General features: G+C 27.9%; 1 protein-coding gene across 1 annotated transcript; it reads left to right on the top strand.

Moving 5' to 3' along the window:
• Nucleotides 1-3157: 3157 nt before the first annotated feature.
• Nucleotides 3158-4139, top strand: LOC118063241 (probable calcium-binding protein CML41). Its single transcript, XM_073410609.1, has one exon. It carries the CDS (start codon nucleotides 3313-3315, stop codon nucleotides 3877-3879), a length of 567 nt encoding a protein of 188 aa, XP_073266710.1. The 5' UTR covers nucleotides 3158-3312; the 3' UTR covers nucleotides 3880-4139.
• Nucleotides 4140-15499: the final 11360 nt, after the last annotated feature.

Here is a 15499-nt window from a genome sequence, read left to right on the forward strand (position 1 = left end):
TTCATAGTCCTTTTTAATCTCCTTTCTCCACACTGTCAGCCTTTATTTTATTTTATTTATTTTTATTTTAAAAAAGAAGTAATTTTTTGGAGAATAACCCAGAATTGGGTCATGATACCATGATCGAATTGTGGCTGACCAAACATTTTCTTTTCCCTCTCCTCTCCAAACATCCAGGGATTAAGACATATAAAAAAAAATAAAGTTTATAATTAAATTATTAAATCTAGAAGGAATAGGGATCAAATATGCAAAAAATAAAACTTAAGGGATCAAATTGAATTTTCTCACATCTTAAATGAAAAAAATATTGCTTTTTACATCAATTTTAATCCTTTGTCTTTCAATTTTTTTGAACAACAATCTAAAATTAAATTTCATAAAATTGATCTTGAATTCAATGTTAGAATATTTTATAACACATTGGATAATCAGGAGCATGCAAATTGAAACATATCTCAACATATAAAAGCATGGAAACATAATTTATAAGGATGAAATTGTAAAAAAATAAAGTTTAATGACTAGAATGCAAAAACAATTCAAGTACCTGAAATAAAAGCTATGAACAGTCAAATGAGTTTAGGTGCACAATACATAGTAAAAAACTCAACTCATTTAGTTATAATGTATAAGAATGATAAATTAATTTCATAATTATTTATATCAAAAAATCACTTCAAGTTTAAAAATTGAAGTTATCGAATAAGACTTTTGAATATAATTTTATATTATTCTATAATATATTAAATAAAATCCTTTTACATTTAAAATCTATTTGGAAAGTTTTCATCTTCCCTTTTTTTTTAACTCTAGTTTTTTTTAAAAAAATTGGAGTATTATTGTGTTTGTTAAGAATTTATAAAGTGTTGTGTTGTTGCTATATGATGTGTTTTTATATTATTTGATAACAATAATCTCAAGGGATTGGTTTGGCGCAAGGTTGACAATCCTGTTTTGTTTTTTAATTGAAATGGTATTTTTAGTTTTAGAGCATTTCAGTATATCATTTTGAGGTTGTACTGTTTTTATATATATATATATATATATCAACAAATATAATTTCAATTCAAATCCAAAACTAAACTAACTTGAACTGATATGACTCGATTGACTCAACGGCTCTAAAGACAACCTAGATGACTAGTAAAAATATTGTTTGACTAAAAAAAAATTCAAGACAACATCTTTTTTTGAAAAAAAATTGAGGCGACAACATATTAGATTGACCTGGGTTAAATTAAAAAACACAATAAATTCATTTTTATTGATGAAATTAAAAAAAAATCAATCTAAAAAAAAACATAATAAAGTAACTTTTCTGAACAAAATTACAAATTAGAACAAAATTATGAAAATACCACCAGTAGTCTCATAAGGTTTTTCTAAACTTTGATTACCCTAAAATTTTAAGCTGAGATATAAAAATATGTAAGGAGACTTATACTGAAATTTTATCTCAATTCAATTGTTAGATTGAGAGATATAATTGATATAATAAAACTGGATAATATTTTTTAAAAAAAAAAAGAAAAAAAAAAACACTATTTGGTTTGAAAGTAATGGAACCGAAATGTTCTAGTTAAAATTTAGGCTGAGATTCTGAGCAAGATAAAATTTGTTCCAGTTTGTTTTGTTTTTTAAAACTGAAACGAGATATATCAATCGTTTTGAATAAAACAAAATAAAATTGACAATTTTGGTTTGGTGGTTAAAAAAGTGTACTCCTTTCCTTAAGTTCATGAGTTAAAACCTTTGGCCATTAAAATAAAAAAAATCAGATAACACTAAAAAAATTATATATTTTTTATTTTTTATATTAATACATTAAAAATATTAAAAAAATAATTAAAAAAACATTTAATTTAGTTTCTTTTAAAGCCAAACAACCTTTTAAAACCATCGAACATAATTTCAAATAGAATTAGGCTTGTTTGGCACTACATTAAAAAAAGTGTTTTTAAAAAAATTAATTTTTTTATTTTAAAGTTATTTTATTTTTAATATTTTTAAATCATTTTGATATACTGATTTTAAAAATAATTTTTTAAAAATAAAAAAATATTATTAATATATTTTTCTAAATAAAAAAACAATTTAAAATGGAACCACAACGACAGTACACGCCCAGTAATTAGTTAGGTTAATTAGGTTACAGCTCAAATCCATTGATGTGGAAAATTAAAAGACTAAAGATTAAAAAAAAAAAAAAGAAGAAGAAGGTAGAGAAAAAGTAAAGGATGCGTCACCGAATTTCAGCTACTTTTAAGGCAGAAGTTATTGTTTACATTGGAAATGGCCAGGCTTTCAATAGTCAGCATTTAAGTCTTCGTCTTTAGTCTTTTTCTAGCCCTTGTGATGCCAAAAGGCTACCCTTTCGAGGTTTTGCAATTGCAGATCGGTAAACTCCTTATGAGCGTGAAAGACACGTCTGATGACATTTAACAACTTGGCTTGCATCATATGCTTCTCCTACTTCAGTCGCGCGTGATAGGCTGTCTTAGGGTTTCTTTTCCTCCACTAAACTTTTATGGGTTACCTAAACGTGTTTCTGCCTACATTTGTTAGGCAAAAATTATATATCAACCCCCTCCTCCTCTACATTTTCAGGCAGTTTTAATAATTTTTAATAATTGACTTAATTTGGCTTTATAAAATATAGTTAATCTTGTAAGAAAGACTCACGAGGGAGTACAATCTGTGGCTTCTCTGCAGCTCTCGGAATTTCAATTCATTTTTTAGCGATAGAGAAAACAAGAAACTCCTGACAGTTTAAGTAATTTAATCACTCAAATTCGAGTGTATGTAAAATCATGTTTACACTCAATATAGCATTTGGTGGACGCCATCATTACGAAAATTGAGATGGAATTGGAAGAATCAGTGAGATAATAAAAGATAACGTCAAATATTTTTTTTTCCCACCAAATTTAATTGTGATATTTGATCCGAAAATATTTGAGGATCTGATGAGATCGAATTTGCTTATCTTTTGGGAGGGCTTTCGTTTACTTTGAAAAAAAAAAAGAAAAAGAAAAAGAAAAGAGAATATGCAAATATTAAAGGGCAGTAGTAAATCAATTTTTGGAATCCTTAGGAAGTTGCCGTGCAATTTCCTATGACGAATGACATACGTTGCCGCCAGTCATCTTCTCTGCAGTGCTGCCATTTCGTTGCAGCTTCCACTATTGAATATTTTTATTTCAAAATAAATACGATGCTTGCTTCCCCTATCTATTTAAACCCTTGCATGCCCGGTTGTTACTTTATAACTTCTTACACACATATATATATTTCGTTTTCACTTCCCTCATGGAAACTGAAAGAGCTTCAAAATCTTCCAAGTGGTTCTCTAACAAGGGTCTTAGGTTAAGCCTCCATCGTCGTAGATCAAAGTCTAGCTCAACATCAAGTTCCCCTAACTCTCCTATGTCTCCATGTACACCAAAAAAAGATAGCGCTAAAGAAGATGAGCTTAGAGAAGTTTTTCGTTGTTTCGATAGTGATGGTGATGGAAGGATCTCAGCCCTAGAACTTAGGGCATACTTTGGATCGATAGGGGAGTACATGTCACATGAAGAGGCACAGCTAGCGATCAATGATCTCGATGCAGATCAGGACAACTTGTTGGACTTCCAGGATTTTTTGAGGCTAATGAAGAGGGAGGCTAATGATAATACTGATGATCTCAAAATGGCCTTTGAAATGTTCGAAATGGAGAAGGGATCGGGATACATAACCCCTAAGGGCCTGCAAAGGATGCTGCGTCGTCTAGGAGATGCAAAGTCGTACGATGAGTGCGTGGCCATGATTCAGGTTTTTGATATTGATGGTAATGGAGTTCTTGATTTTTACGAGTTTAATCAAATGATGGCTTGATTTGGAACTTTGAATTTGTAAATAATATCCAATAAAAAAAAGGAGAATTTGCTAGCTTGATTCTCATGATATATATTTGCATCTATGATGATGAAGAGGAGGACAAAGAAACAGAGAGAATCCTTTCCTTTTGTCCTTGTGTTTGAGAATCCCTTGTTGGCGTGAGTCAAGAGAATAAGAGACCAAACAATCCAACAGTTATGCCTGTGGTGTCAGGTGGAATCAAATTCGGAAATAAAGCATAACTTACGTTTGATTAATACCATTTTTTTTTAATTATTATTAGTTTTTATATTTTTCTTCTTTTATCATTTTCTTATTCATAATCTCGTTGACAGATCTATATTATGTCTTGGACTATCAAAATATAATTAATGGATATTATTATCCCTCGATCGATGAAGCAAATTGGAGTTCGAAAATGAGTTTCCAACTTCATATGTTTTAGTGTGTTCTTGAAGTGATCTTCATCAGGGTGGGAGTGCGATGGGAAAGCATTTATGGTGGCTTACATACAAACACAAAGGGAGGATTTATAATAAAGAAAAAAAAAATTATTTCGCTCAATAATTCAGAACATAAACAAGGAGTGGAGGACACTTTCCTTTTCAAACTCTCAAACATACTTTCTTATTCTTCTTCTTACTCCAACAGTGATTATTATGTTATATAACATAAGCTATTTATAGATAAACTTGACAATGTAAAATTATTAATTACAAATACGGCTAAAAACTCTAAATTTCAAATTAATATGGTAGCCATTGTTGAAACTTTGATTTCTATTAGAAAATTATTAAATACAAATAAAATATTTCCTCACAATTTTTCTCGGAATATGTCGACCGAAATTTTCTATTGGTGACTACAGAATGAAATACAATTGGAAAAAAATGACATGTTATTATTACATAAAAAAATATTAAGAAAATATACTTGTATATCCATCAAAATTATAACTTGACATACAACCCCATATCCGCCAATGAAAATAGCACACGGCATCCTTATATTTTTTTTTATAAATCAAGCTCTCATCATCCCAACACTCAGTCTATTAATATCTTGTTCTGGTTTTTTTTTTTTTTTTTTTTTGAAGATTTGCCACATCAAGGAAATTTACCTATTTTTTGTTGTAATTCATTTTTTTAAAATGTTGATTTTCTTGGCATTTTGATATAGTAATGTATTTTGTTTTTGTGTTTCCTTATTTTATAGCTTCTTCTCGTAGAAATTTGTTATATGAATGTATGATTTGTACATGTTGGAGTTTGTTTGAGATTTAAAAAATATATATTTGTTTATCATTTGAGATGTAAAAAATATATATTTGTTTATCAAATTGAGTTTGATTTTGTAACCTATGTGTTTTATAATGAAATAAATAATAGCTTACTTAATGGGTAAGTTTCATATTTTATCAATTTTATTGTTATGTTAAAAATTTCAAAAATTTAAAGGAATTTGATTTTTTGTAGAGAATTGATAATGATTTAAAGATATTGTTAAAATAGATTGAATAAACTTGAGTTAAACCAATAATAGTTAATTAGTTAGGTACCGATAATTTTCTTATTTCACATAATTAATTAATACATGTTATCATCAATATTCTATCAGGTTTCATATAAGTAATGGATGATCGTTTTTTAATGTATTGAGTTTTAATCAAAGGGTTATGCATGTTGAACAATTGTAATGGGAATGAGGGTTTTATTAATTATATACTATTTAATCCAAGAAATATTAGTGTTATGACGATCGTATTTTTGACGATGAGAACTTGATTTATAACAAAATAAGGAGGGAAAGATGTTGTTTTATGCAAGGAAAAAAAAAAAACAAGGGGAAGGGGGAGGGGATCTAAAAGGTTAAAACTTAAATATTATTGATGAATTCATCGATGAATATTAACAACAATTATATTTCATTGATAATTTTATTTATAATATACATGTTGTTTTTTCCAACAGAAATAATGAAAGAATACATGCCCAATTGTTTTTTCATTCATTGATTTCCACTTATAATTTTAATAGTTTTCACCAATAAAAAAAATTTCATTTATGAATACTAATAAAAAAAGCAATGTTATATTTTATTAATAAATATCACTGTAATTTATCAATAATATTTTTTATTAATATTTAATAATTTTCTAATAAAAACTAGACTTATTTAACCCCAAGTGATATTTGGTGGATGAGAAGATTTAATTACTTCTCATGTATCCTGACCTCTTTAGTTCAAATTTTTGAGAGAGCATTTTTTTTTCTTTAATACATCATCCATATGTGAGAATAAGTTTCTAAAAATTGTTAGTGAACAAGATATTATATAAATGTACTTATAAACATTCTTGACTAATAAAAAAAATACGTAAAGAGCTTTATAGATCACACTAATTTGCTTACAGATGACTGGAAAAAAAAGTTAAATTAAACAATTTTGTTTTCCTCGGTAATGAATTAAACAACTTTCTTGCATCGTACACTGATGACCTTACTTTTCCAGTCTCCGGAGCCCCTGACAACAGCATCGTACCACTGATGACCTTGCTTTTCAAGTCACCGGAGCCCCTGACAACAGCATCGTACCACTGATGACCTTGCTTTTCCAGTCACCGGAGCCCCTGACAACAGCATCGTACCACTGATGACCTTGCTTTTCCAGTCTCCGAAGCCCCTGACAACAGGCATCTTTTCATTGAAGTAATGGCAACTGTCCCCAGTGTAGTCATTACGTGAGCTCCGGCGAAGTTTCCAGGCAATTTCCAAGCAATGTATTTTATACGATCAGTCAAACTCGTAATTAACTTTCGTTGGATCATTCAAATGTCACTATATTTATTTCTTTAAAAAATAAATTCTTTTTTTAAGCGCAAAACACTCTTTCAAACTTGTTAATATATATATATATATAGTATTAGTTGTTTTTTTATTTTAAAATATATTAAAATAATATTTTTTAATTCTATAAAAATTATTTTTAATATTAATATATCAAAATGATAAAAAAATATAAAAAAATATTAATTTAAAATAAAAATAAAAAACTATTAAATTTTTAAAAAATATTTTTCAACTCAAAAACAAAGTCTTAGAATTGAGGTTATTTTGTTTTTTTATTGCAACATAATATCTTTTAAAAAATAAATGGTGGTACGATTATTTTTTTTTAACACTGAAAGTACTAAAAATTAACTTTATAGACAAAACAGAACAAGCTTTTGACTAGGAGCTTTGTCGTTGTTTTCTTTTTAAATAAATAGTAAAAGCACTTCAATGATTTTAGTATCAAATTACTTTAAAATTTACTTTGAGGGGGTACTTTTGTCTTTATACCTAAGTTTTTTTTTTTTAACGGGATCATGGGCATTTATATCTTTCTGCAATTTAAAAATATTAAAAAAAAACTTTGCTGACGTAACGACGAGTATATGTATACTCCTAGGCGGGCTAGTAAGTGAACGTCACCCGTCCGGGCACTTTGAGAGGCGCAACTAGCTGTGCACGATATTCAAATATCACCTTTCATCGTCTCTTTAGATGTATTGTTGTGGTTTTTTTTTTTTTTTTTATCTGATGCATCACAAGTTGACCGATGATAGGTGGTTTATCACTTATAACTGTTTTTTTTTATTCATTTAAAAAATACATGTTGATTTTTTTTTTGTTTTCTAGGGTGTGTTTGGTATTATAATTGTTGTTGTAGTTCTGATTTGAAAAAAAATTATTTTATAAAAAGTATTTTTAGTTAATGTTGGTTTGAAAAAATATATATTTGGTTAAAACTATGGTTGAAATTGAGGTTGAACAAAAAGTAGTTTGATGTGTTTGGTTAAAAAAATACTTTTCAAATAGAGGTTATAAAATAATTAAAAAATATTTTTAATTTAAATATTATAGATTTAACTACTATTATTACATCATGAAATAAATAATATTGATATCAAATATTTTTTATTATTCCATTAAACTATATGCAATGTCATCACATACGAAATCTATCCAACAATGGCTATTTTTCATGGTTTCTTAAGCACGTAACAACAAAAACTGAATTTTTTGTTATATCATCAAGCGATATCCTTTTAATTTTTTGAATAAAACATAATTAAAATAAAAATAAAAACTGAAATTTTTTAATTGGGTCAGACCCGGCAAGAACATAATTGGAATTGCGATCAAATTCCACAAATGCTACGTCATCATGCGATATCCTTTTAATTTATGTAGTGTTATAAATAATATTAAATATTAGTATTTCTAGTAAAACTCAATTTAAAAAAAAAAATTACAATTTCATTACGTACAAAATTCATTTGACAAGAATTATAGTTTTCATGATTTTTTAAGCGTGCAATAAAATTAGATAAAATATTATCAGGAATAAAATTAAGATTACAATACGAGTAAATTTAATTCACCTTAAACTATTTTATTAACAAAAAAAAATATATATTGTTCACGTTCACGTGAATACTGTGAGTGAAATTAATTAATTGCACTGGTTTTTTTTTTTTAAAAAAAAACCTAAACTTTTTATGTGAACAGTGGTTTTTCAAAATTAAAAAAAAATAATTATTCACTTTAGTGATTAGTGCTACAGTGGACACACTGTTCATGCTCCACTGTTGATGTTAATTTCTAGACAAGAAACAGCTAAATGCTGCTTCTCAGAAACCTGTGACACACTACAATTATAAGTGGGTCCCTTGAAAAAAAAATTGTTTCTTACCTTACCAAACATTAATAATTGTGGCTGCGGGTAAACCTCACCTGCAGCCACAATACCAAACACCCATTTAGTTGTTTCAATTTCATTTCTGATTCTTTTGGTTTATAATTATTTTCCTTGGTAATTTTATAAAAATTTTATTTGTTCTCCAATTAGTTCTTTAATTAAAATTTACCATTTATTATTTTTTTAAATCTGGTTTGTATTCTTTTTATTTCTATTTTTTTTCTTCTTCTTCTTGTTAGATGTTTTTTATTGATTCTCATTTTTATCTTTTAACCAAAGTTTATGATATATTTTTTTTTCAATTGAATTCTTATTCTTTTGATTTTTTTTTTTCATTTTATTAAAGTTATTTTTTCAATTTGACCTTTTAATAAAAAAAAAAATTGTCACCCCTTATTTATTTTTTATTTTTATTTTCACCTTTATTATTTTGATTGCTTTTTTTTTTTTCATTTAAGATTTTTTTGTGCTTTTGGTCCAATGACCTAAATCACGGGTTTTGAATGTTGACCTGCGTTAACATTCCTTTTTTGGCTCATTTTTATAAAAAACTTTTATTGTTTAACATTGTTTATTTATATATAAAAGACTGGCTTTGTGTTTTTTCTTAATTTCTTTTCTTTCAGATTATTTTAGTTTCATGACCTGTATTACGAGTTTTACAAATTAACTCGGGTGACTCACTTTTTATTACCAATGTTACATATCTATTATGCTAACTCAAGTTCGCTATGGTCATTTTTTTATCCAATCTTGTACTTCTAAGAGGTTTTTTTCAAGTTATTATGCTCTTTATTTTTATTTAAAAAACTTATTTATTTACTATCATTGTCTACTTTTTTATTATCTAATTAAAATCAAATCAAATTATTAAACTTAGTCAGGCCTATAACCAAAGTTGTTTTAGGTTTTATTTATTTTAAAAATGTTTTTGTCAACTAGACTATAATTAGCTTTTTCTTATTCTAATTTTTGTTTCTAGTTTACTTGATACCCTTTTTAATATTTTTTTAAAATAAATTTTAAATTTATATTTCATTTAATAACCCTCCTATATGTTTTTAATTTTTTTATATATGTTTTTTTGGAATTGAGGGTTTTTTTTAAATATTTTATAGGTATTTTATTTTTTAAGATGTTATTTTGTTTCATTTATATTGTTTTATGTTTTTATATAGATAAACTTTATTCTTTTATATATATATATATATATATATATATATTATATATATATGCAGGTTGACATGATATTTTTATTTAATTAGTTTCTTGTGTGTTTATATCTATTGTTGTTTGGTTGAATAAAAAAATTTATTTTAAAAAAAAATTTAGTAAATATAATCGAGTGAATATCTTATATTACGAGATCAAATATTTTGATTTGTACTAGTTTCTAACTTTTTTATTTATTTATTTACACATATGTTTGATTAATTTATTTAATTAAATATTTGTATAAGCTTTTTAATTTACATTTAAAAAAATTTTATGTTTAAAAACGCGTTGATAAACCCTGCATGTCTTTCTTTTTTTTTTAAAAAAAAAGAACTCCAACACATGGTGTAGCATAGGTTAAAAAACTAATAATATCCTGTTGCACTACATGTAACTATGCAAGTCGAGACATATATATTTATGATCCCTTTTATGTTACACTATATGAGTTTGTCGAATGTCCAAAAGAAAGAGTAAATGGATAAAAAAAAAAAAAAACACTCATCAAATGTTTTTGAGTTATAACCTATTATGAATGGATCAAAATATACAGGAGGGTCAAGAAAAAGATGGAAATACTTTTAAAAAACTTATAAATGATTAGAATACCTCTTAATATGTGGCTGCCATGTGTTGTCGTTGTCTCATTGCTAGTGACTATTCTAATGACTCCTCTAACGTGGGTGTATTAGATTATATAAGTTAGTTAAATGTTAAAGAGAAAAGGGTAGGAGGATAAAAAATAAAAAAAAAAGTAATCAATCTAGATTTTTTTTAGGTATATGTTATGAATTGTCCAAAATATATATGAGGGGTCAGGAAATTATAAAAATACCAGTAAAATATCAAGAAAACACTCAAAAATATAATTTTATATAAAAAATATTGAACGGATTATGAGTGTGAACTCCATCACCTTCATTCTCTTTAGTTAAAAATTAAATAGTTAAAAACATCATAATAATTACCATATTCAAGTTTCAAACATAAATAACTTTTATTTGAAATGATATTTTGAATATTAATATACAACTACTTTCTAGAACTCATTCAATAACTCTATATAATATAAATAATTTAACTCACTATTTTATTTAGCATACTTGTATATAATTTGAAGAAAAAAAAATTAAGGAATATACATGAGAAATTGTTTGCAATTTAACCTTGGAGTTAAATTTTTTAAGTCATCGGCACATGGATATATTTGCATTTTCATAATAATTTTTTTCTATAATTGTCAGGTTTGTTAAGAGTAATAATATAATTTACCATTTAATTATTATTATTTTAGTTGAGAAAGTTGTCAGCGCGTGTTGTATACGCGCTAGTGAGTTAGGAGGTGTTGTGTATTTTGGGCGATACGTGTGGTGTCTCCTACTGGTAAAAAATATGCTTTTGTTGTGTCATTTTTTTTTGCCACCGCATCCTCTTCCTTTATGGATGATGCATGTAATTTAAAAATGACCGGTTGATCACTGGTGATCCTTTCTCTCTTTTTTTTTTACTTTTTTTTTTTCTCTCTTACCCCTAAAAAACTAAATACGTCTCTGATTTTTGTTAGTGTTTCAAAATCCATCGTCTTAGTTTTGATTTTTTATTTTATTCATTAATTTTCTATTTTTTAAAAGTTTTATTGTTTTCAATTTAGTTCTTCAGTTTTAATTTGTGTATATGATGTTGATCATTTCTCTTTTTTTCTTTCATTTTTCTCTCTTGCCCCTAAAAAAACTAAATACGTCTCTTATTTTTGTTAGTGTTTCATAATCCATCCTCTTAGTTTTGATTTTTAATTTTAGTCATTTTCTCTTCTCTTTTTTTTTTTTTGAAGTTTTATTTGTTTTTAATTTAATTTTTCAATTCTAATTTGTGTATATGATGTTGATCATTTCTCTTTTTTCTTTTATTTTTCTCTCCTACCCCTAAAAAAACTAAATATGCCTCTTATTTTTATTATTGTTTCAGAATCCATCCTCTTAGTTTTGATTTTAGTTATTATTTTAAAAAAAAATTATTTGTTTTCAATTTAGTTCTTTAATTTTAATTTGTGTATATGATTTTTTTTATTCGATCTTTCTACTTTTGATTTTCTTTTCTTGAATCCTTTGTCAAAGTTTTTTATAGTTTTTTATTTTATCTTGCAAATCAAAATTTTTGATTTTTTTCAATAGTAATGATATTTGTTTCAACTTGGTCATTCTTCTTTTAATTTCTTATTTGTTTCTTTTTCTCCAAATTTTTTATGGGTTTTAATTTTGTCCTTCAAATTAAGTTTATGATTTTTTTTTTTATTTCAATAATAATAATAATGATAATGATATTAACAATATTAATAATAATACTTATAATGATGATAATGTTAATAATGGTGCATGGTAATAATAATAATAATAATAATAATAATAATAGTTTATTATGATAGTAATAGTGGTGGTGGTGGTGATAATAGTAGTGTTAATATTAGTGCTAATAATTGTAACAACGATAATAATATTATTAACAGTAGTAATAATGGTAATAATAGTATTAATAATAATCTGTTATAATAATAATAAAAATTATGATAATAGGGATAAAAAAATAATGATAATATTAACGGTAGTAGTAATGGTAGTAGTGGTGGTGGTGGTGATAGTAGTAGTAGTAGTAATTATAAAAATAGTATTAACAATAATAATAATGGTAATAATGACAATGTTAGTAGTCACAATGATGATAATTGTCATAATCCAATTCTGGGTTATTCCCCAAAAATCATTTTCTTTCAAAATAAAAATCAAACAATAAAATAAAGGCTGGCAACGTGGAGAAAGTAGGCCGGGGAATCAAGATGCAATTTTTGGAGAAAATTTAAGGCCTAATTGTACCCCATTATGCCCAAAAAATAGGGAAAACAATACAAATTCAAGGTCAAATTAAATGATTATTGGAAAAATTTGCATAAAAATTAAGTCCAAGGATATAATTAAATTTTTAATAGGCCAATTTGATTTAATCATGGGCCAAATTGAATTTTTAATTATGTTTAAGAATTAATTTAGGTCCAATTAGAGGATTTAACTAAGTGCAAGGACTTAATTATACTTTAAAGGGGTCAAATTAATTTTATTTGGGGCTTAATTGGTAAAAAATTAAGTTTGGGAGCCTAATTTAGGCTTAATCGATAAGATTGGAATTTTAAGAGACCAAATTTAATTTTTACCAAGTTAATTGATTGAAATCAGGGGCCAAATTGCAAGAAAGTTAAAGTTTTGGGATTAATTAGTGGCTAAATTGAAGAAATTTAGAGCCAAGGACCAATCTGCAAAAGGTGCCAAAATAAAGGAGCTTAATTGACAAAAATCAGGCAGTGAAATTGAAGAAATTGAAAGTTTGATGGTCAATTAGGGTTAAATTGATAAATTTCAAGATCAAGGACCATATTACAAAAGGCGCATAAATATAGGGTTGCAATTGAAGTTCATCAGGGTTTAATTGCATTAAATCGAAAGTTTTGGGTCCATTAGGGGTTCTATTGAAAGAAATTAAAAGTTCGGGGACTAAATTAAAAATGAGTAAAAATCCCTAATATAAACCTAAAACGGCGCCGTTTTGCATTAAAAAAAAAGAGAGGACCAGACGACGTGTCGTCTGGTCACTGTTCATTGTCTTCTTCTTTTAACCGGATAAAGCTGGTCTGGTCGCCTACTTTGCAGGTGCATTTATTGCACCAAACGTCCACCAAATTTAACCAAACTTGCACGAAAATGATCCTCTACAGTCACTCTACATCCCCATATGAATCTTTCAGTTTGAATGACAACAAATCGATGTTGGCGCCAACCTAAACATGACCACTCGGACAGCTTTTTATGCAGAATTGACAACTGAGGATGCCTACTTTGAGCCAACGGTTACGATCCTTCCCAACAGAATCAAAGGCTCAAATTTTACTCCGATGAAGACGAGATTACCCTCTTCCACCTCCTATAAATAGAGGCGAATTTGATGGCTTGAAGGAGGAGAAAGTCGGGTCCAAACTTCGCAAAAAACCAGCCTTCTCTTAGTTTTTTTTTCTCTCTGCAACGAGTCTTCTCTCTTCTTTCTCTCTCCGTCGTGGCCTTCAGCCACCACTACCCTCATCACCGGTCTCCCAAACATCAGCTACATCACAGGAAGCCACCTACCGAACACCTAGAGCCACTATTAACCTTTCTCTCTCCTCTCTGCAGCTCCTCCCATTTTCTTCTCCTCTGCTTCCTCTACCACCGGCCACCATCACCTCAGTCGACGCCCCCTGAGCCACCGGCTGAACCACCTCATCACGATCGAGACCCCCCATGCCAGGCAACTTTCTTCTCCCAGCTTTGCATCTTCTTCCTCGTCGTGAGTGCTTCATACAGAATTCATTTCTGCATGTAGTATGATTAATTAGAATGATTGCTGGGTTGGGCCAACAACCATGCAGGCCTGGGCCGGACCATTTGGCCCCGACCCGGCCCAAAAAAGAGGATATGTTGGGCCGAGATTGACCCAACCAAAAGTTCCTGGGCTTGGCCCATTTAGCTAGGCCGACCCAACCCACATATTTAATATTACATAATATATATTATATTATAATATTATTGAAAAACAAAAAAAATCAAAAATCATTTTGAAAAAATTGTGATTTTCTCAAATATTTTTCTATCCATTTTGCATAATATTGGGTTGTATATTTACATTGTAAAATACAAATCCGGTATTAAAATACCCGGTTTTTCTCAGAAATATTTCAAAAGAAAAAATATTTTGTTGCATATGGCAAAAATTCCAAAAAAAATGTTCAAGCATATTTTTTCATAAAAAAAATTTGCATCTTTGTCATGTTTTTCTAAATCTAAAAAAGGATATCATAACCGGTTTATGATTATCCATTAGGATTTGGCCAACATGTTAAAAATATTTTTCCAATCTTTTTTTTATGATCCAGATGTAGACTTTAATATTTGTAAGGTGTAAAATTACACGATAAAGTACAACCTCAAGTATTAAAGATAGAAGAACAAATAAATGCGATACTAAAGTTCAGACTTTAGAACGGTTAGTATTTAACCCGATAAGGTAGAGACTCTCTCATGAAGAGAGATCTGCCTTAAACCTTAAAAAAAATCAACCCGACTTAAAAAAAGAAAAAAGAAAAAAACAATCAAACAACAATGGAGCTTACCTTAGGTAGGATGCACTGAGGGTGATACATCTTTTCCTTACACAATCAATCCCTTACCTAGACTCTCGCAGACCATAGTTTCCTAGTGATCATAATACGAGATGGGGACTCCTAAACATTAATTATAATTTTATGATTAAATCAAAAAACCCTTACCAACACACAACACCTCACATTAGGAGGCACGATAAAGAGCCTCCGCCATCGCCGACATCGCGCTGGCACACACCCCGTGACAATAATATTACGACGATGATGATGATGATGATGTTACTTATTGATAATAGATAGTGATAGTAGTAACAATATAATAATAACGATGAGAGCAATAATAATTATAATTATAATAGTAATGATTCATTATTTGATGTTGGATTTGTTGGGTATTGAGTTTTACCGCTTTTTCATGTATGGTATTTTTAATTTAAAAACCATGATTATGGGTTTTGAAAAGTTTACTTTATGGCCTTA

The sequence above is a fragment of the Populus alba genome, chromosome 7, assembly GCF_005239225.2.
Source record: "Populus alba chromosome 7, ASM523922v2, whole genome shotgun sequence".
NCBI classification, from domain to species: domain Eukaryota; kingdom Viridiplantae; phylum Streptophyta; class Magnoliopsida; order Malpighiales; family Salicaceae; genus Populus; species Populus alba.

Coding starts and splice junctions, on each gene's coding strand:
- LOC118063241 (XM_073410609.1), top strand. CDS start 3,313: ATGGAAACTGAAAGAGCTTCAAAATCTTCCAAGTGGTTCTCTAACAAG.